The sequence below is a fragment of the Pseudorca crassidens genome, chromosome 7 (genome assembly GCF_039906515.1).
Source record: "Pseudorca crassidens isolate mPseCra1 chromosome 7, mPseCra1.hap1, whole genome shotgun sequence".
NCBI classification, from domain to species: domain Eukaryota; kingdom Metazoa; phylum Chordata; class Mammalia; order Artiodactyla; family Delphinidae; genus Pseudorca; species Pseudorca crassidens.
In genome coordinates, this window is record NC_090302.1 from 2679099 (window position 1) to 2699025 (window position 19927).

The 19927-nt window shown below is 58.8% G+C and overlaps 1 protein-coding gene across 11 annotated transcripts in view; it reads right to left on the reverse strand.

Annotated features, from left to right (window-relative positions):
• VAV2 (vav guanine nucleotide exchange factor 2) overlaps window positions 1-19927 on the reverse strand; it is a 178001-nt gene that overhangs the window by 125342 nt on the left and 32732 nt on the right. For all 11 annotated transcript variants that reach the window (XR_010944761.1, XR_010944760.1, XM_067742772.1 and 8 more), the window contains exon 2: window positions 12359-12475. Coding sequence is in view for 9 of the 11 variants with exons in the window: in XM_067742772.1 (XP_067598873.1) it covers window positions 12359-12475 (117 nt within the window). In the remaining 2 variants the exon portion in view is untranslated. The remainder of the gene's footprint in view (window positions 1-12358; window positions 12476-19927) is intronic.

Sequence of the window (19927 nt, forward strand, 5' to 3'; positions counted from 1 at the left end):
CCTGTGCCCACCTGCAGCAAAGAGATTCGAGCGGGTTCGGGACGTCCGCAGAGCATGAGGCCACACACCGGCCGAAGCCAGGGGCCATAAAGGAGGTGTGACCGGGGCCGAGGTCACAGCCGCCTCATTCCCGGGGGTGCCTCATGACGGCCACCGTGGTGACACAGCTGCACCGAGCCCAAGGGCCTGGTCTTCCCAGGATGGCTAGGAATGGTCCAGTCCTCCCTAGACCAGTGTGCCGGCTACTGGCCACAACTGCCCCCATTAGGCGCTCTCGTCTGTAATCAGCCCGGCGTCAGCCCGTGTTCACGTTCTCCATGAACGTCACGCCCGATCCCCCTGGTTGTCGCCGACTCCTAGCCCTCCTTGAAGGAGCATCTTTACTTTCAGACACCCAGCGACCCCCACTGCATCTGAGAGGAGCCCCCCAGCATCCCCGGAGGCTGCCCTGGGGACCGGCTCTGACTTCAGAGCTGCCTCCCCACGTTCCCACCCGGCTCCCCGGCCCATGAGGAAGCCTGGGGCCTGAGCGAGTACGAGAAATCAACCGCTGATTAATACAAATCTCCACGGAGCCCAACTGCCCAGACGTTCATTCTTCATGGAAATTAAGCCACGAGGACTGGACGTGAGGGTTGTTCTAACGACGTTTGCAGGTAGCACTTAGCCTGGGTGCGTCCCAGCGCGGGCAGGTTTAGTGGGCCAGGTAATGGCATGCAGGTGTGCTGACTGATGCCCGCAAGGCAGGACGGAACCATCGAGAGCTGCTGAGGGGCCCGGGCGCTGTCTGGTTTCAGATTGCTTTGCAGGCCCTGGAGGCTTCTCTACCCTGTTCCTGGGAGGCGGCGGGACAGCCCCAGCCCGCCCTACCTGGCTGAGCTGGGGGGAAAAGAACGTCCACCCTTGGCTCTGACCCAGCTGTGACCCCAGAAGTGTCCACCTGCCTGGGTTTCCCACCCAGGGAAGGGGCCTGATACTCAGTGCCGGGGAAGCAGGTGTGCCTAGTGCTCTGGTGGCCTGGTAGGGAGAGTGCTGGGGTAGAGGGAGCTTTGGAAGGTGGGGTTCGGGGAACAGGGGAGAGGTGGGCTGGACTGGGCAGACCCTGGGCATTCTGTGAACATTTCACCAACTGCCCGTCAGCAAGTGGCACTGGCTGCCCCTCCCACAGAGGCCCTGTCCTAAAAGCTGAGCATCTGTCCTCCCTCAAATATATGGTCAAACGAAAAGGGAAAAAACAAGCCAAAAATATGATTAAAAGATGAGCAAAGACTTGAATGAACATTTCTCCAGAGGAGGTACACAGATGGCCAATAAGCACATGAAAGGATGCCCGTCATCACCGATCACCAGGGAATGCAAATCAAAACCACAATGAGAGACCACGCCACACCCACTAGGGGGGCTATTATCAAACACACACACACACACACACACACAGAAGGTAACAAGTGTTGGTGAGAAGGTGGAGAAATCGGAACCTTGTGCGCGGTCGGTGGGATGTAACATGGTGCAGAAGCTGTGGAAACCATTATGCTGGTGCCTCAAAAAAAGGTAACACAAAACCACCATCTGATCTGGTAATTCCACTTCTGGGTATATAATCGAATGAAATGAAAGCAGGGACTCAGAAAGATATTTGCACACCTGTGTTCCTAGCGTGACTGACAGTACCCTCCAGCCTCACCTGGCCCACAGATCTCGTTTGTAAACAACCCCATATTCCGCAAGGCCCGCCCGAGAGCCGGAACCCACACACGTGAGACTGGACACCAATCTGCTCCCACGCTTCCCCTCAGAGAGCGAGAGCCACCAGGCTGGGGGTGGGGCACCTCCTCTCGGGACCGAGCGCGGGCTTCACTCCATAGCGAGGGTGCTCGGCCCTCTGGGGCCCAGAGCCTTGGAAGCTGAGAGGGCTGCAGGTTTAGGAATCCAAGAATAAAAGTGGCGAGCAAAGCTTTGCACACGCACGGGCACAGCAGCCGTGCTCACAACAGCCAAGACGTAGCAACTGCCCAAAGGCCCGGCAACGGGTATGGATCAACAAGATCTGGTCCAGCCTTACAACGGAATACTACCCAGCCTGAGAGAGGAAGGGAATCCTGACACACGCTACAGCGTCGATGAACCTGAACACATTACGCCGAGTGAAAGAAGTCCGAACAGAAACTAAAGGCCACATCCCGTGTGATTGTGTCTATGTGAAATGTCCAGAATGGGCAGATCTGTAGAGACAGAGATCAGTGGTTGCCAGGGGCTGCGGGATGGGAGAGGAGGAACTGGGGTTTCCTTTGGAACTCTGATCAAAAAGTTCCGGAACAAGACAGTGGTGACGGCTACACGGCACTGTAAACATATGGAATGCCGCTGAAATGTATGCTTTAAAATGGTTAAAAAGGTAAATTTCACATTAGGTCCATTTTATCACAATATTTTTTCTGAAGGAACCACAGTCAAAAAGGACGACGCAGGAGGAATACTCCAGGGCTCGAGCCGAAACTCCCTAACCGGCATGTCAGGCGGTTGAACCAGCACCCTCGCTGGTGCGGACCTGGGGTAAATGGGCAAAGGTCTGAACCACAGCGGGGTCTCTCCCCCAACAAGGTCACAGCCACACACTTTGTGATTCAGAGGCACTGCCCATAAACCCCGAAGGCCTGACCGGCCACAGACCCCCACCTGCCACGTGCTATTTGAAGAAGCAGTATTCCTTGGGAAAGGCCTTCCAGGATGCCAAGAAGGAACACTTTGTTACAATTAATTATTTACATCTTGTTTTTTTTCTTCTTTTTTTCTTGGTCTCATTCGGCTTTTTTGCTGCAAACATCAAGTTGTCAGGCTTCAACAGAAACAATCTCTTGGGGCACTAGGGAGAAACAATTAGCCAATTAAAATTTAATTAACTGTGGACACAGACCAAAAAAAATAGCATGCATGAGTGATGCCAGGACTAGTTGAGAAAATTCGAGCTCCCAGCCCCCTTGGGTGGGGTCCTCAGGGTACAAGTCACGGATGAGAGTGAACCACGAGGTGTGCAGCTCACCCGACACCCACAGGGACCAGAAAGGCCCCCCTACAACAACCACCGCCAAAAGGTCAGCCAGCCAGTCCAACCCTCTGTTCACAGATGGGGAAACTGAGGCCAGAGAAGAGCACAGGGGCCTGCCCACGTGCCAGAAGGTGCAGCGGCCGAAGCAGGGCTTGGACGCAACGCTCCTAACCCCCCACCCCGACTTCTCCATTGAACGTGTCTGCTGCCACCATAGGTACCCAAGTCCCCTCTCCCCAGGAATGATCCTAAGTGAGAAAGGAGTCGATGGGTAGGACTCACCCACGAGTCCTACCACGGAGACACCTCCCTGGCCATCAGCTCCTCCCTGAACCCCTTCCAGGGGTAGAGGGGCCAAAACAAAGGCCCAGAGGCTCCTGGGCCTCACACACAAGACCTGCCCATCTCCCACAGGGCGGTGGACCCAGATCACTCACAGCTCATCAGACCTTCAGGGACTCAACCACCAGAATGGAAACTTCCGGGGCTCCCCTGGTGGCGCAGTGGTTAAGAATCTGCCTGCCAATGCAGGGGACACGGGTTCAAGCCCTGGTCGGGGAACTTGATCCCACATGCCGCGCAGCAACTAAGCCCGTGGGTCACAACTACTGAGCCTGTGCTCTAGAGCTCGCGAGCCACAACTACTGAGCCCACGAGCCACAACTACTGAAGCCCGCGCGCCTAGAGCCCGTGCTCCGCAACAAGAGAAGCCACCGCGATGAGAAGCCCGCGCACCGCAACGAAGAGTAGCCCCCACTCACCACAACTAGAGAAAGCCCGCACACAACAGAGAAGACCCAATGCAGCCAAAAATAAATAAATTTATAAAACAGAAAACAAGACTTTCCCAACCCTTGTCCACTATGCGGGCGATGACGGCCAGGAAGCAGAGAGAAAACCACTCCCAGCACCAGTGAGAAAACGTGGGGTCAGCATCTGAACGGCTTATCTGACTCTGCGTGTGCCTGCACGCGTGTGTACACACGTGTGCCCGGTGGTGAGTTCCTCTGAAAGCGGACGGGCTAAAAACATCCTGAAATGGCAACCCTCAGTTAAAAGGAGGAAACGTCTTCAAGCAGACGCTCGCACAGCCCCAGCCAAAAGGCCTGCAGGCGTCTCTGCGGGGCCGGAGGCGCGCCTGCCCCTCGGCAGCCGCATTTTAATCGGTAATTAGCGCCGCGCGCATGCGGAGGACGCCAGCCTGGATCGCTCCTGAGGACATCGGGGCGGGGGTGCCGATGAGCTCGCTGCAGCCCGGGCATCGGCGGCAGACAGGCCGCAGGCGAGCGCAGAGCAGCCGCGCTCGGCAAACGCATGAACTAACGCCAGGGAAACGAGCGCACACGGGGAGGCCCGGGCGAGGAGATCGGGCTGTCGGATGGATGCCCCGAGGCTGCCTGCTCCTTCCCTGAGCAGAGCCCGGGAGCTGCCTGCATTCATCGAGGAGGAACTGACCTCTCGATCTCGAACGCAGGGCAGTGGGGCGAGGGTGGCGGGTGAGGTTGGCACTCCAGGCACAGCGGGATGGGCTGTTGGCCACCCCCCTGCCCCGCTGCCAAGGCCACCGCCACTGGCTCCGCGCGGGCTGGTACAACGAGGGCACTACCCCTGGGACTCACGCACGCAGACAGGCAGCCGCACCGTCTCAAATCTTCCTCCAGCAGCTGAGACGGGGCCCATCTGCAGACCCATTTTACAGATGGGAAAACGACAGCCCCCAGGGGTGAGGCGACCTGTGTGGGTCAAGCCCGCTCCCCAGCGTCACACTCTGTCCCAAGCCCCCGAAGGTGCCTCAATGGGCCCACTTTCACCTGGCTCCCAGAAGCATCGGCACTCTCAAGGAGTCCGGTGGTGAGTGTTTGCCGGAGGGGCCGGGGCAAGAGAAGGGGTCATGGCAATAGCGGGACTGATGGGAGGTCTGGCAAAGCAAACTGGTTTCCTCCCGTGTGCCAAATCCAGTAGACTGTCAGGGTCCTGGGGTGCCTGCAGAGGGGCTCGGTGGGAAGGTGCTGGGATCGATAAGTGATGCCTGCCCAGGGCTCTGCAGGGGGTGGCGGCATGTGCCAGGCGCTGCCATGCCAGGGGGACGGAGGAGGGGAAGGACAGGCTGATGATAAAAGAGGGTCCCAGGCAGAGAGGAAGAGTGGGACAGAGGGCCAGGAGGAAGGGCACCTCTCCCGCAGAGACAACCACCGAGGGGCCCTGGGGCCGGGGCAGCAGATCCAGGCTCTGGACGCAGCCAGAGCAGGTGGCAGCTGACCTGTGGACAGTCGGACGGACTGGGATGCTGGCGGACAGGGCCTGCTTCCCACATCCAGGACAGCTGTGACCAGCCTGCCCACCACCAGGGCCCTCAGGCAGCCCGTGAGGCCCCAGCCCTAGCCCCCGCCTCCTAGAGCCCTGATCCCAGAGAGGTGGGTTTCCTCAGCTGTTACGGACCCCTCGTTTCAAACTGTGCTTTTAACCTCTTCAGAACACTTCCTATAAGCGAGATGTCAGGCACAATACGAAAAAGAAAACAGATAAAAGTGGACTCACTCCGATTCAGCAAGGCCCTGCCTTCCGCCTCCTCCTGGCCTCCAGAGACAGGCCCAGACGGTTTAATCCACTGCAGGAGGGAATGCACCTCCTTGTGCCCTTTAAAAAGCTGATGCTCAGGGCTTCCCTGGTGGCGCAGTGGTTGAGAGTCCGCCTGCCGATGCAGGGGACACGGGTTCGTGCCCCGGTCCAGGAAGATCCCACATGCCGCGGAGCGGCTGGGCCCGTGAGCCATGGCCGCTAAACCTGCGCGTCCGGAGCCTGTGCTCCGCAACGGGAGAGGCCACAACAGTGAGAGGCCCGCGTACCGCAAAAAAAAAAAAAAAAAAGCTGATGGTCAGCCCTCCCCTCCTGAGTCAGGCCTCCTGTGGCCTCTCCCCAGACAGCCCTGCCAGCCTCCACGCCGCCTCCCGGCCCCCATATCGCCCTCCTGGCCTCCACACCGGCCCCACATTAGCTTCCCAGCCCCCTGCAGATGGCAGAATTCCACAGAGCTGACCACTCCTTGCCCCTGCAAACAGCTGCCTCGCTTGGCAGAGGGAAGGGGCACGGCAGAACGCAGAACTCGGCCTCCGCCGTCCGCAGGACCCGAATCGACCCCCCAGTTCCACCACTGCCGCGGGACACAAGTGAGACGCAGCCTCTCTCTGGGCCTTGGTTTCCTTCCTCACTTCCTGAGGCCCCTGAAGACGGCAGGAGCTCACAGATGCAAAGATCTGGGCACACAGCGCACCGGGCTCCGCAGGAGGTGGGAAGCACGGGAGGGGTGCCAGCGGGAGGGCTCCTGGCAAGGCCGGCACTTGGGGGAAACACTGCGCGCCCCACCTCGTGCACTGACTTAAGGAGAGGCCTATTGTCCGCCCCCAGCCATGCTGAAGGCCAGGTTTAACCACTTCGGAAGTTTCTGAGCCCAGCAAAATGTTTTCATGGATGATAAATAGGAGAATTCAACCCGTTTACTAGAGGGTGTGCTCTGCTCAACTCAGATGAGAGAAGCAGCCTCGCAGACCTTCCTCCCGGGTTGTTAATTCCACTCAAAACGGGGGGCTAACGTGAGCCGAGCTGACCAGGTAGGGCTGCAGGTCCAGGGCGGCCCAGGCTGGGGACACGCAGGGAATCGGGCCCCCGACGTGGGCGATGGGGGCCCCCCCCGGGCCCGCCTGGGCCTCCTGACCCACCGAGGGCACCAGGGCCTTCTGCGACATGCCTCACCCTCACCCTGTCGCCACCAACAGCTTCCCAGCTCCTCCAGTAAGAGCCACAGACTCACGCAGAGACAGATTGGTGCACTGCCCCCCATCCCAGGCTGGATTCTAGGCACCAGAAGAGAGCATGAACGTCCCTCCAGCCAGGCAGCCCGTGGTCCGCTCAGGGCACTGTGACCCGCAGCCCTGGTAAGGAAGGAAACTGCTTAGACGGTGGATAGCACTGGGCCCAGGGGGCATCCCCACCCTTTTAAATAGCGCGATTTGAACCAAGGCCCCGGGAGGTGAGGGTGGTGGCCCTGCGGTGTGGTGAGGGCCTTGCAGGCCGAGGGGCAGCCTGCAGGAAGGCCCGCGATGAGAACGAGTGAGTGAACTGGCAGGAAACCGGGAGCGGGTCCCAGGAAAGACGGTCCAGGACCACTCAGAGCCAGAGGCCGGCCGTGGCCTCCTGGAGGCTGGGGTCCACCCCCTGGGCCCCCGCTCCCTCCTCCCTCCCTGCGGGATGCCCACCCAGAGGACAGACTCTCCTCCTACAAAGCTTTCTCAGTCCCACCCCTGGCTTCACGGTGCAAGTAAACACGCCCAGTAGGTGGCTGGTCCACAAAGGATTATAATGAAGATGATGACGAAATCTCCGTCTGTTCACTGACCACCGGGTCCCAGCCCACACGAAGAGCTGTCCGTAACACAGCGCCCGTGGGGCTCCGATCAACCGGGGAGAGCTGCTACGACCAGTCGCATCTTCCAGATGAGGAAATGAGGTTCCGGGAAAGTCGCCAGCCCAGGGTCGCTGCCTGGACCGACCCCAGCAGCAATGCCAGGCGGGACCAGACGTGTTGGCAAAGCCACCACTTCAGCGCCCTACTTAGGAGGCTCACAGCGAGGAGACGAGGCTGTCCTTCCACGGTGACTTTTATCCACAATCTCTGGGACCAAGACACCAGAAGAAAGCCACAAAAACCCTGCAGCCTCACCAGGATCCTCCGTCCAAAACTACCAACCAGATTCCACGCTAAGGCATCCCGGGAAGACCCGGCCCATCCCGGCCGCCCACTCGGCCTTCCCGCGCTCCTTCCCTTCCTAGGCCCTGTGCATCTGACGGACGCCCAGAACAGGACTCGAGGGAACGCGAGAAGGAACATCAAGGAGGGAGCAGGGCCCCGGCCTCAGCGGCCAGCCCCACCAGCTGCCGCTTTCCACACCAGGCGGCTTGGCCTTTAGCTCCCATCTCAGGCCCTTTGCTCAAACCTTCCCTGAGGGGACTGGTTTGAGCAGAAACCTAATACCTTTAATGCGACCATTCGGGAAAATACCAGGGACAGGGGCCAAAAAAAAAAAAAAAAAGACTTCCGGAACCAACTTTCTGGATCCCTCAGCGCCTGCTGGAGCTCGCCGGATGGGTGAGCAGAGGCACAAATTACTAGTAACAGTGAGAAGACCCGTGTGTTTGCTTCCTGGCTGAGGCCGCATGACACTACCGCGCCCTGGGCCGTCATGTCCTCGTTCTATCCCTGCAGAAACGAAAGCTCAAAGAGTCCAAGTACCCGCAGAGCGCGATCCACACTGGGTCTAACCGACAGGAAGCCCCTCTCCCCGCCGCCCACCCCCTCCATCGCCGTGCTCTGGGTGGATGAGAGACGGCTGGCTGCACCCGGGGTCCCGCAGCCCTCCAGCGTCTCCGGGGGTCCACCTGCCTGCCGCGGGCCGGGAAGCAGAGGGAGCCCAGTCGGCATGAGCTGCCCCTCCCAGCGCTCCTCCCAGGGTCAGGAAACACCTTCTGGAATTTCATGCACCCCAAAACACCAGCTCCTCTCCAGGGGCCAGGGGGCGGGTGGGGGACCCTGCTGGTTCTGGAAACAGGAAGAATATGCCGGCGCATCAGCCCAACTCCGCACGGTGGCTTCCTGGGAAGAGGGGTGATCCCTCCCCTACGACGGGGGGCTTTTGCTGCAGCCGAGCTCGCACTGCACGGGACCCGCTCCGCACCCACACGGCAGAGGAAGGGCTCCGGGGTCACGGCCACACGGTGGGCCAGCACGGCCAGCTCCAGGGGCAGAGTTCAGAGCCTTCACTTTCCCACCCTTTTTCTACCGTGACCTGCACAACGGCTCATCTGGGTGACCCTCGGAAGGCAAAGGTCATGCAAGTCTCTCTGTTTGATCTCTGCCATAGTAAGTGTTTAATAAATTCTTGGTCAACTGAATGCTTAACGGGTAGATGGCTGGAAGGACCGAGGAATGAATGCCTTTTCGCTTCTCAAGGAATGACTCCAATTTGAGAGACTTGGGAAGCTGAGAGGCAGCTGTTTAGTAGAAGAACTCCACCACCCAGAACCCAGACAGGACCTGAATGCTATAAGCCTCCTTCAATAATAGCAAAGAAAAAAAAAACACCTGGAAATTTCTAAGCCAGCCTAAGACTAACTAGCCAGCTATCCCATAAGGATCCTCTCTGCTCCTGAATCCTACGTAAGTGGAGGACACCCAGGCAAAAAGTGCAAAAGAAACCTTAAATCCCTGCCCCCACCCACCCCCATGAGAGAGCACTGCCACCCCCAAGCCCTTTCCCAACCAGGCAAGAATTGGCCGCAGTGTCACTCTCAACACGGGCTCCAGGCAATTCCGGTCGGCAGAGATTGGACTCGACCCTACTGATCGATCCTTCTGCCCGCGCCGGGCTGGTGGTGGCAGTCGGGGGACAGCAGAACAAGCATCATATCTTCACGGTCTGACATCACTGAGCGCCACCAGGCACATCTGGACTAGCCTGGGCGTCCCCACCGGATGGGGCTCCTGGAGGGCAAAAGGCGGATCTGGCCCGTGGGAACCTGGGTGAGTGTCTGCTGTCTCTGCGCTCAGAGCCAACTCTCACATGGTGACGGCCTTCCCAAGCCCATCCCAGGAAGTCACACCTGAGTGAGGGGCCTGACCTCCCCAGACCTGCTCCCGTCCTGCAGTCTGGAGCCCCAGCTCTGCCTGCCCGTCCACAACTGCCCTGGGGCGGGGACGGTCCCCAAACGGGACCAGGGCAGGCAGCGGTGCAGCGGGGAGGAGCCGGGGTCTTGCTTACGTGCGTGCTTTCCAGGGGATCCTGTCCCCGGACGTCGGGGGGACGAGCCGAGCAAAGCAGGCTCTGGTCAGTGGCTCCCACATGGGGAGAAGCTCCTCTCGGCGCCCCAGCCTCTGCTGGCCCCACGTCAAACTCAGCTCGGGCTGCTGACCACGGGTTTACCGCGCTCAGAAAACTAGGCGGGGAAGGGGGAGAGCAGTACACGGATGCTCAGTCAGACAGACACAGGGAGGACGGTGGGAGGGCCAGGCTGGGCTCCGGAAGTCTGCGCGAATAAAACGATGCAGAGAAACTACGAGAGGGCAAGCTGCCACCAACCTGTGCTGGTCACCAAACCTGGGGGCGGCACCGCTGTTTAATGAGCACCTACTACGGACCGGGCACCAGGCAGAGGGCTCCCCGGCCCACGCGGTCCTTGGCAAACCGAGGTGGGTCACAGTCACTGCCAGTAAGTGGACCCAGGTTGTGAACCAGGTCTGTCGGAATCGACGTGAAGGGCAGGAACGGAACCAGGGCAGCCCTGCCCTTCCCAGAGCCTCGGGTCTCCCTGCAGGATGTGAGGCTGAGCCCAGGCCCCTCGGCTCCTGCGTTGCATTCCCGGCCCCCACAGCGTGACTCACAGTCGAGATCCCCTGCCCACTCCTGGCTTGCCCCGAGCGGCCCCTCTGCAGGCAGCTGGCACGCCCCGCCGGGGCCAAACCACCCCACCGGAACCACTGACGACCATAAGGGGTGCCCCCTTTCACAGTGTTAGGCCATGGTTGGCAGGTCACGTGACGAGAGTTGAATCCAAATTTATGTACGTGTTACATGACTGCACTCGGCTCAAGTAAAGTACTGAGCACCTACTACAGGCCGGGCGCTCTGTGTGTCACAGCTGGCCAAGAAATGGCTTTGGCCAGGGCTGATCCTGTCTTTTCCTCTATGCAATTATTTTAAATACCGGTTGTGTGTATGAGTGTTTGTGTGTGTGTCCGTGTGTGTGTGTGTGTGTGTGTGTTCCAAAGGCCGTTCCCCAAAGTCCAGAGCCACTGGCTTCTCCCCTGCCCAGGGCACTGCTGGTCACAAGGAGAAATAAGAACAGGTGAGAGGTTCTAAGCCATCTATAAAGCAAGACTGTGAAAACTGAGAAAAGCCCGCTTATGGGAAAGGACACCAGCACAGCTCCATGCAAGCTCCGAGCCCCAGCAGACATGCCCCCAGGCAGAGGGGAAGAAGGGGGCCTCAGAGTCCCGGGCAACTGCCCTACAGCCAGATGGACTTGGGTGAGTCATTTAAGAGAGGAAGAGAAACCGCTAAGAGCTGGGTGCTGACACTAAGAGACAGGCTCTTGAACAGGTCCTGGAACCTCGTTTCTAGAGAATTTCGGAACTAAAGAAGAGGACCGTCAGGCCCAGGTGGCTTATGGGAAACTCCTAGTCATTGATGCTAATTTGACACTTTACAGCACTTCAAATAAGGGCTCTTCTTGGAACTGACTCCTCAGCATTTGCAAGTGCAAATACAAAACTCCCCTCGCGTTTCATAAATCATGTATTCACAGAACTCGTCCGCAAACACCAGGTCCCTTACAATAACGGTCCTCAGATAAAGCAGGCAGTAAATATCTCTGATATTTCCCATCAGCAGGTGGAAATGGCCCCGGGTAGCCCTGGGCCGGCAGCAGAGGGAGGGGCCCTCCAAGAGCACGCAGGAACTCAGGAACAGCTGGGCCACAGGGCGGCAAAGAGCCAGGCCTGATTCAAGCCCTCGGCCCCCGAGCCATCAACAAGGTATCACGTCCTGACCCCATCTTTTCAAATGAGGGACCTTGGAACCGTTGGCTTCCAGATGGAACGTGACACCCTGCTTTGACACTCTGAACACAGGCTCACCAGGAAGCCACAATGAGCCATACCCTCACCTGGCCTTTTGCACCTATCTGCCCGGCCTCAGGTCCCCTCACCTGTGCCAGCAGGACTCCCAGACAGCTGCCAGGGACACTTTCTGAGAACACGGGGACACTTCCCGGGTTATCTGCCACGGACCTAGGGAATCACCTCCAGGGACCAGGGAGTTCAGATAATCCCACCCCCGCCTTGCCCGACACCTGCTCAGAGCCAGACGGCCCTGCTTGTTTCAGGATAACCTTGACGGCTCCCTTCTCGGAGCGCCACAGTAAAAGCGGTACCTGCATCACCTCAGCTGACCCACGGAGCCGGTGCCCTTTCTCCCACAAAGAATGGGAGACTCGGGGCAGGAAGTAAATGCTTAGGGTCGCTCAGCTAGAAAGGCAGGGCCAGGGCTGCATCCCCGGTACTGGCCTCGTCCAGGCCCGGCTTTCCCCCCATCCTCCTGGATTCAGGATGCCTGACTTCACCCTGAGCAGCCTGAGAGGCGGGAGGGGCCGTCCCGCTGCCCCAGCCCCCGATGCACCCCCTCCTGTTAGTAACACAGTCAGGCCTGCACCTGCCCACTGGGCTCTGCGCGGAGGGGCCCATCCCGGAAAGAGGCCACTCACCTTCCCAAAGTCTCGGACATCGAAGAGGTCGAAGGGGTCAAACAGCTCGCTGTTCCTGAGTCCAAATTTGTCGTGGCAGACTTTAAGGAAGGTGCGAATGTTCTTCAAACACAGGAACTAGAGGAGAGAAGGGAAAATTACTCAGCCTGCACGGTCTGTACGGGCAGTAACGCTAACAGCTGCAAACTCTGCCTCCGTGCGCCGACCTGGACCAGCGCTTCCCTGCTCTGAGAAGACAGCACGGCCATCCCGCTGGCCCTGGCCACTCCTGGCCATCTGCCCTGTGCCCCTGCCCAGGGATCCACACGTTTCAACTCCGACAATCACGGCTGGAACAAAATACGCTGCTTTTCAGTCAGCGGGCACAGAGCGGGCACTCACACAAGTGCACACTGCCTTCCCCACACAGACGCAGCCCCCGTTACTTTACACGTGACAAAGCCCTACAGCAGCCATGGGAACCCCTGGAGCAGCACATGCCAGACAGGCAGGGAGCCACTGGGAGCACAAAGGCCAGCATCAAAATCCCAGATCAGGGGCTTCCCTGGTGGCGCAGTGGTTGAGAGTCCGCCTGCCGATGCGGGGGACGCGGGTTCGCGCCCCGGTCCAGGAAGATCCCACATGCCGCGGAGTGGCTGGGCCCGTGAGCCGTGGCCGCTGAGGCTGCGCGTCCGGAGTCTGTGCTCCACAACGGGAGAGGCCACGACAGTGAGAGGCCCGCGTACCGCAAAAAATATATATCTATCTCCCAAATCAGCATCCACAGTACCTCCTCCACCCAGTAACCCAGAATCTGAGCTCCCAGCTTGCAGTGGGCTTGGCAACACAACGGAGGCATGTGGTGAGGGGCAAACAGGGTCGCCAGCTTCAGTCCCCGTGGAAAAAGCTGGGAAAGACTTGGGGGCAGCAGGCAAGGTGGCCTGGAGCGCAGACCTTGCAGTCACAGGGCCCTGGGTTCGAATCCTGTCCAATGACTCTGGCGGGACCAGGGGAGAGTGGCTTCGGCTCCTGAGGCCTGGTTCCCTAACAGGACGTCCACCCTGACGGCACAGACTGGGCATCAGGTAGGTGGGAGCCATCAGCCCACCCAGTCCAGTTCGGCGTGGGCGTCCACGAGGTGAGGACCACAGTGCACACAGCTGAACGCTAACCCAGGGTTCAGACCAGCTGTCCCCATGGTAACCACTCACTAAGGGCCCAACAGCTCAACTTCAAGAGACCTGCAGAGAGCCTGGACTCCTCGCCGGAAATTCAGATGAACAGACAGATTTAGATGAAGGGTGGGTCAGAATCAGAAGCTACGCAGGCTGAGAACGCCCACAGGGCACACGGCGCCCCAGCAGAGATGCGAATCTCCCCGCCCAGCTGCACCCAGTGGGCATCACCCCCGGCTGGGGAGCACCCCCCTCATCGGGCCACTCCTCCCTCCTGGCTGGAGCTGGTCACTGGTCAGAGAAGACCCCGGCTTACGTGCTTGTAGTATATTAACTATTCTCTATCTGTGTGTTTGGGTATCTGGGTGTGTATCTCTCTGCGTTTATCTTTGTGTATCAGGATGTATCTGTGTTTGTATCTCTGTATGTATCTGTGTGTATCTGTGTGTTTGTGTGTATATGTGTATCTCTGTATCACTGTGTATCTGTTTATCTGTGTATGTGTGTGTGTATTTTTTCTGAACACCTGAGAGTAAAATGCAGATGTGACCCCCTTCCCCCAAACATCTGAGCGTGTATTTCCTGAGAACAAGAACACCCCCTCCACAATCCCAGCACCAATGTCAAAATCAGGCAATTAACGTAGGTCCCACACCTTACCTCAACCAGAGACAGGACTCACATTTCTTCAACAGATAAAGATAAAGGACAATCAAAACGTCCTGATAGAAAAAAAAAATATTCTGGCCCAGCATCCAATCTCGGCCCACACACGATTTTAGTCATCACGTCCCTTTTGTCTCCATGAACCTAGAAGAGCTTTCTCCAACAGAACTTTCTGGAAGGATGGAAATGTCCTGTGTGCGCTGTCCAGTAGGGCAGCATCAGGCACACGTGTCCGCTGAGCGCTTGAGATGTGGCCAGTCCAGCTGAACAACTGCACTTTGTTTTAAAATAAATTTATTCATTATTTTTGGCCGTGTTGGGTCTTTGTTGCTGCACGCAGGCTTACTCTAGCTGCGGCAAGCAGGGGCTACTCTTCGTTGCGGTGCGCGGGCCTCTCATTGCGGTGGCTTCTCTTGTTGCGGAGCATGGGCTCGCGGCGCATGGGCTCAGTAGTTGTGGCACATGAGCTCAGTAGTTGTGGCTCGCGGGCTTAGGTGCTCCGCCGCACGTGGGATCTTCCCGGACCAGGGCTCAAACCCGTGTCCCCTGCATCGGCAGGCGGATTCTTAACCGCTGAGCCACCAGGGAAGCCCAACAACTGCACTTTTAATGTAACTGTATTCTAATGAATTTAAATTTAATAGCAAAACCGGCTACAGCTACTGGTTTGAACGTGTGGACCTAAAACACTCCAGTCTTTGTCTTCCCTGACCGGACATTTTTGAAGAAACACAAACACAAAAAGACAAATACTGTAGGATTTCCCTGACATGCGGGGACCTAGGATAAGTAAATCCATGGAGACAGAAAGAGGGCGGAGGCTGGGGAGTTAGTGTTTAATGGCGACAGAGTTTCACTTTGGGAAGATGAACAAGTTCTGCCTGTTACACAGCATTGTCAATGTACTCAATGCCACTGAATTGTACACTTAAAAACGGTTAAAAAGGTAAATTTGTTTGTTATTGGTGTTAACCTGTTTTATTGTGAAGCATAACACACACAATGGATCCCCAGAAGAAGAAGGTAGATTTGTGGTTTTGGCCGCACCCCGCCCCGCGGCATGTGGGATCCTCGTTCCCCAACCAGGGATCGAACCCGCGCCCCCTGCACTGGAAGCGCGGCACCTTAACCACCGGACCGCCAGGGAAGGCCCAATGGTAAATTTTATGTCTTGTATATTTCACCACCATAAAAAATTTTAATTCACAAAACAGACCCACAGGGAGGAGGCCACGTGACGACGGAAGTGGAGACTAAGGTAACGCTCCCAGGAGCCCAGGAACCACCAGGAACTGGGGGAGGGGCTGGGACACACTCTTCCACCAAGACCCCAAGAGACAGCCCACCCTGCGGCCACCTGGATCTCAGACGCCCAGAGCCGCGACTTCAGCTGTTTCAACCCACCCCCACCCCCCACCCGGAGGAGGGGCCTGAACCAGAGCAGCGCTGGCCCCCTCAGCCCTGCAGCTCCAGACCCTCTTCCCGCTCGCCCGCCCTGCAGGCCCGGCTGCGGCGTCTAGCCGGCTCCAGCCTTTTCTGCACCACTCGTCTCTGATTTCCACTAAGCCTCTATTTTAATTCCTCCTCGGCCACCCAGTTTTAGAGTTAATTACACAGCTCCTAACCATAATGGCAGCCGGCAAGGCCAGGCTTCCCTTGGGGGCTCAGGCGGGGCAGGGGACCCGTGGGCACAGTGTCTGCCCAGCCTGGCCCCACCCCCAATGTGGCCACTCGGGCCCCTCACCTTCCAGAACCGCTCCCTGTGTGGTCTGGGCCCACCCCAGGCTGGCGGTGGACAACAGCCGCACGGACAGGCTCGGACCGCAGGGCAAGGGGCACGGCAGGACTGGGAGAAAGCACCCGGGCCGGCAGCGGTCCACGGGTGCCTGTGCGCCTGGCACCGCGCTGCAGCCTCTGCCCTCCCTCCAGGAATTCACCCCATTTCACAGGTAAGGTAACTGACGTCCAGGCAGCGGAGAACTTCGGCTCCAGATTAGAAGGTGGCCAAGCCAACAGTTGAACCCACGTGTGCTTCCAGAGCGGTGACGGCCCTTTGAGAGGATGAGGCCTACCTCCAGGATGCCCTGAGTCCTGGGTCCCCCTTGTCCGGTGTGCTTACCAACAGCATCCCTTTCACTCCCATACGTGGCCCCATTTGAATAAGGGATATGGTCACCGTCTCCCTCATTGTACAATTAGGGAAAGTGAGGCCCAGAGACTCACCTTCCTCCAGTCCCCTCCTTCCCCACCACCCCTGGGCTGGGAGGGTGCGTCGTCGGAGCCTGGCCAATCAGAGCCACGTGGTCCCTCACTCCCAGCAGAATTGGCTTCTGATTCTGGGACAGAGACTCCTGAGCGGTGAGGGTGAGGGGACCAGGGCTGAAGCGGCTGCAGGCACGTCTCAGCCACAGGCTGGGTGACAGTGGGCGGGGGCAGCGGCCAGCGTGAAGCCAGAAGTTGCCCACCCTTGTCTTGTGGCCAGAGAAGGCCTGACAGCCGGCCGTGTCCCTGTGGCTTCAGGGGTAAGTGGCATTCTTCTGTCTCCTCGGCCGGCGGGGCCCTCTATGAAGGGCGGCCACAATAAGGGTCTGTCCCGGGAAACCTGGCCCCTTGACAAGCGGCCCAGACCGGAGGCAGCGCCGTTGTATTGGTTGAGGGCATCCTCTGGGGCGTGGGCTCCCCCAGCCCCAGACACGGGGCGGTGGGGGGGGGGGGGGGTCCAAGCAATCCCTCATTGAGGCTTGGCCACTGTGCCGAGAGGCGGGACCGCCTATGTCCTCTAGTCCCAGGCCCTTTTCAGCCTCCTCCGACCTGATCAGGCTGAAATCAGATTAGCGTGAGGGCACAGGCTGCACGGGCCGCCGCCCACTTCCCCAGGCACAGCCGGACAGGACAGCCCAGGCCTGCTGTTCACTGTCACCTGTCACTTAGCTGTTCCCAGGCCCCAGCACGGGGATCCTGGACGTGATAGGCAGAGCAGGGTCCTGAGAGCCAGGGGCCGTGTCTGAGCCTCGTGGCCCCCGTGCACCCTCGAGGGGTGGGGGCGGGGGGGGGACTTCCTGGCCAGGCTCAAGCGGCTCCACTACGGCCTCCTAGTGGTCAACCCACTGATCATGGAGACACCGCCAGGGACAGCCCCACCCTGTGGAGGAGACACAGAGGCCCTTCCCCACTGGGCGGGCAGCCTTCAGGCCACGAGGGCCCCTCCTGTTACACCCCCGCCCAGGCTTGCTGTCCCCCAGGCAGTACTGGGATAGGGCCCCCAGATCTCACGTCCACTGCTCACGCACCTCAGCACTGAGAGGCTGGTGCAAAAGGGGGAACTGAGGCACAGGGTGCTGAAGCCACTTGCGTGAGGTCACATGGCAGCAGGGAGCCCGGGATTTGTGGTTTGAATGCAGGTGGCCAGGGAACCGCCCACAGGGCGAGGGAGGGAGGTAACAACGGCTGCTTGCAGTCCTGCTCCAGTGACAAACCTACTACCGCCTGCGATGGCCCCCTGAGCTGTGCACCCCATTCCACAGATGGACAAAGTGAGGCTCAGGGCAGCTAGACCATGGGTGGGTCCAAGTTCCTGCCAGAAACAGTGCGGCTGGGACGATGACCACAGGCCCCTGCCTGAAGGGGGGAGGGGAAGCCCTGTCAAAGCCCAGGATAAGGGAAAGGGGCGGGGTCTGTGTGTTCAAGGCCTGGCTGGCTGCCCTGCCCCTTGGAGCCCCCAGGGAGCTGTGTTGGGCCATGAGGGAGGCGCCCAGCCCCGGATACTGGGCTCTGTGGGATGTGACTCACCCCTCTGTGCATACCTGGCTCCTGGTTCCAACCCCCCTCCCCCACCGTGTGTGCCTGGCAAGTCGCACTGCTACAGTGAGGGGCTAGACTGGGGTCCGGGGATCCCAGGCATCTCACACTGGCTCGTAAGAATCTCCAAAGCTCCCATGTAGCAAGGGTTTCCATGGCACCAGGCTCTGGGCTAAGGGATGGGCTGCTCACAGCATCCCAGAGTCATTACAGCGATTCCTAATTCACTGACGAAGAAACTGAGGTCCCAAGAGGTTCCCTAGCCTGCCCAAGGTCACTAGCAAGGACGTGACAGAGCTGGGAACAGATCTGGGTCCGTTTAACCTCCAAGGCCAGACTCTTCATAGTTTATAGGTTTCTGAGCAGGGAGTCAATAAGATTTTTTTTAAAAAAGAAAATAATACTTGCAGGAAAATTAAGTCTGGCCGGGGTGATGGGGAGACACTGAATGAAGGCAGGAGCCCAGCCTTTGGACCTGACAGGCAGGCTCCACACACAGAAATCGTGGCTCACGAATCGGCCAGTGGGTGGGGGAATTTGGAGGGACTGCTGCACACACAGGAACCGGCCAGCACGCCCCACTTCATTGTTTACTGAGACCTTCTGCTTTCAGGTCTGCATTCGATCCGTCCCTACGATGGACTTTCACTTTGAGCCCTAGTTTGCAGGTGTGGAAACCAAGGTTCAGAGATTTGGCAAAAGGAGGGGTGACCTCTCCTGGTGCCCTCTTGCCTCTCACAGGGCTTGTCCCAGGGGAAGAAGTCCCTTTGGCTGCCCCCAGGCTAAGTCAGGAGGCCAGCGGCCTTCAGCTCCCAGAAGTGATTGGGGCCCACATCCCTGCCAACATTCCTCCCCTCCGCACCCCCCCCCCCGCACGTGGTCCCCGACACGCAAAGCTCCTCTGGGCACTCTGGCTGGCATCCTCAGCCCACCCACTCCACCACACAGTCCCACCACCCCCAGGGTCTCCAGGGCAGGGCAGGAAGGCACAGACGCACATTCCAGCCCAGACCCTGGCCTGGCTGCTGGGCTGTGCCTGCTCCAACTCAACGGCCCTATCTTCTCCCGCCTCAGTTTTCCCATCTGTAAAATGGGGAAGCCCTGCCCACTGACTCCTACAATGCTGGGCCCCTCACTCAAAAAAACTGCTTTACGAAGGGACAGTTGACACTGGGACCTCCCAAAGTCCCTGTGCCCAGAGCTTCCCTGGGCCATCATGCCCTGCAAGGGGGGAGGTGGGGTCTGGCCCCGACGGCCCCTCCAGGGCCCTGTGATCTGCACTCCCTCCTGGACACAGTCAGCCGGAACTGAGGAGTGGCCACACCCCAGACGGAGCTGGCCCTTCGTCCACACCTCTGCCGGCCTCTAAGCTTACCAGCCTAACTCCTCAAAGCTGATGCTCAGGGGCCAGGGGAGGAACCAAGGCCTCCAGGACATGACGTGTCTGAGGCTCTCTGCTCACGGCCACAGCAGCGGGACAACAGCGAGTTGAAGAGCATCCTCCCAGCACCCCCCAGCCGTAAGACAGACCCCTGGACCCCCAGAGAGGGACCCGGGCACGCCAGCTACCCAGGTATCTCGAGAACGGGAGCTTTGTCTGAAAACCCCTGCATCTTTCTGCAAGGCGGGGGTCTCCACATCTGAAGTTCACACTCTACAACACAGGCGCCAAAAGGTGCCCATGGACAGCACTGAGTTTCTTGAAATATTTCAACAAGCGGCACTAAAACTGCACTTCACGATGACAAGTCGCTTTGCTGCAGCTAGAGCGATGCTAACCCCCGCCCCCGCCCGGAGCCGAGCTGCTGAGCCTGACGGGCGGCTGACGACGAGGTCTCTGATCAATAAAAAATGGGAAAAGGAATTAATTTCTTGTTTTATTTATGCCACGTTCATTCCAAAAAGCATCTTAAATGACTTCATTACTATTTAATAGAAGAAGCTTACTGGA